Source organism: Triticum dicoccoides, unplaced genomic scaffold (genome assembly GCF_002162155.2).
Source record: "Triticum dicoccoides isolate Atlit2015 ecotype Zavitan unplaced genomic scaffold, WEW_v2.0 scaffold196117, whole genome shotgun sequence".
In the NCBI taxonomy this organism is placed as follows: Eukaryota; Viridiplantae; Streptophyta; class Magnoliopsida; order Poales; family Poaceae; genus Triticum; species Triticum dicoccoides.
Genome location: NW_021232325.1, coordinates 1 through 2,481, shown reverse-complemented (window position 1 = coordinate 2,481; position 2,481 = coordinate 1). Strand labels below are relative to the sequence as shown.

The 2,481-nt window shown below is 43.9% G+C and overlaps 1 protein-coding gene across 1 annotated transcript; it reads left to right on the top strand.

Moving 5' to 3' along the window:
* Nucleotides 1-103: 103 nt before the first annotated feature.
* On the top strand, nucleotides 104-2,475 carry LOC119344974 (putative disease resistance protein RGA3; the record flags this gene model as incomplete). The annotated part of the gene is made up of 2 exons (XM_037615241.1): nucleotides 104-1,234; nucleotides 2,199-2,475. Coding segments are annotated over exons 1-2 (1,399 nt in total), but the record flags the coding sequence as incomplete, so codon positions are not given.
* Between the last annotated feature and the right edge of the window lie 6 nt (nucleotides 2,476-2,481).

The window sequence follows — 2,481 nt, the reverse complement described above, 5'->3', positions numbered from 1 at the left end:
CTACCTGCTACCTGCACTGTACCAACATCTTCCCATGCATATTAATCTGTATACACATTATGCTTAACTGGTTGGTGTGGTGTACTGGTGTATTATATGCAGGAAGGAAGCCATGGCGGCTGTCCTTGATGCTTTGGCAGCCCGTGTGATGAACAACATCATGGACATGGGAGAAGCCAAGATGAGCATGCTGCTGGGCGTCTCCCACGAGATCAAGAAGCTGGAGGCCAACGTGGAACCCCTCCGGAACATCCTCACCGACGCCGAGAGGAGGCGCATCACCGACAAGAGTGTGCAGGCATGGGTGACCAAGCTCAAGAGTGCCATGTACGAGGCCAGTGACATCCTTGATCTCTGCCAGCTCGAGGCCATGGACCGACACGACAAGCAACACTCCAGGGGCTTATGCCTCCGGCTCCGGGAGAAGCTGCCATTTCTAGGGTGCCTGGGGGAAAAGCTGCAGGGTGTCCTCCAACCCTTTCTCTTTTGCGTGCAGAACCCTGGGTTTGCCAATGAGGTAGGCTGCCGCATCAAGAATCTCAACGATGAGCTGCTCACCATCCGCAACGGTGTCGCTGGCTTCAACTTCAACATTGACCTCGGCTCCTACGAGGAACGGAGGAGGCCGCTCACCAGTTCTGCACACCCCAGGCGCGAGAACGCACAGTTCGTCGAGTCCGATCTCGTGGGGGATCAGATCAAGAAGAATGCAGAGGAACTGGAGCATAGGCTGATCGTCGACAACCGCCACGAGCATGGTAGCAACATCGTCAAGGTGGTGGCCATCGTTGGCCAGGGCGGCATAGGAAAGAGCACCCTCGCCAAGAAGGTCTTTGCAAGCGAGGCCATCAAGGAGGATTTCAAAATGAAGATATGGCTGAGCATCACTCAGCAGTTCACCAAGGTGGACCTGCTCAGGGCCGCCATCTCCCAAGCCGGGGGGGAGCACAGTGAGACCAAGGATGAGACCATCCTCGTGCAGGACCTCACCGATGCTCTATCAAAAAAGAAGTTTCTGCTGGTCATGGATGACGTGTGGAACCAAGAAGCATGGGAAAACGTGCTTCGCACCCCCATTCTTAATGCCGCCGTTACACAACCAGGAAGCCGAGTCTTGGTTACCTCAAGAAAGGATGATGTCGTTCGGAGCATGGGAGCTTCCATCCTGCGTGTCGACACACTAAACGATGAAGATGCTTGGTGCTTGCTAAACAAACAACTGCCACAGCCACAGGTCAGTTACTCATCTGTTTTACAAACAAGTACAATATTTTGGAGATCAATTTAGTCAAACTTTATCTAGCAGTACATGTTGCACATTTGGGGTTGGGTGTATCACAATCATATGTGTACGTTTGTATATCAATTTTATTATATTTTTCAATTTTATTAAATATTTTCTCCAATATTGTTTATGGCATTGGCTCGACCGCCAACAAATACCTTTGACTGCTGCTTTGGATTCCTGTGGGTTAAGGGGAAATTGTATTACTATTATTCATGGCAAATTGAATGGCTCCATTTTCACATGGAAAACCTTATGATCTGATACGATGCGCGATGGTTTTTAGTTGCGGTGGAACGCAAGTCCTACATTGACAAGAAAATGAGAACGTTGATATGCGAGGATATGTGAATCCATAATCGGTCAGATCAAATTAAAATAGAAAAGTATAGAGAATTGTGCATAAATTTAATCTTAGAATTTTAATTTAGATAGGAAAATATTTAGTTAAATAAATTTAAGTTCTTTCAATGTTTTTGATTTTGCAGGTTGGAAAGCTATGTTTCAAATCTTAGTTTGGAATTTTCATATAACTAGATTCTGTAAATTTTGAATTTTTTTAGTTCTGATTACGTATAACACCGTTCTTCATCTACAAATGAGTTATATTTTGCATATTTACGTACACCGTACATTTTGAAATGTCACTATGGGACATTATTTTTTGAGAAGTACAATGCATGCTGTTTTGATCAAAGATATTTTTCTTCCTTTCTGTTCAAAAAGATATAGCTCATACATTAGTACTACTGTGTGATTATCTTTTGAACCAGGGCTACTATCTTAGCTCATACATGATATTTGAATATAAAGTTATGTATCATAAAAAGGAAATATAATATCGTGTTTGTGTCATGTACAAGCGAAACTATGGATATTGCCATTACTGAAAGTTGTCCTATACTGTTGGCAGGTCGGTGTTGGAAGTGATTTTGATGAGCTGAAAGATATTGGGATGAAGATTGTTAAAAAATGTGATGGTTTACCACTTGCTATTAAAGTTATGGGTGGACTGTTAAGCACAAGAAATCCTAATGAACGTGACTGGGAGAATGTTTTGCACAAGGATTTTGGCTGGAAAGAAGAAGACGGGCCAGGAGAGAAATTAAACTACTCAGTAAGCTTGAGCTATGATGATTTATCTCCAGAGTTGAAGCAATGCTTTCTCTACTACTCACTTCTCCCAAAGGGTTCAG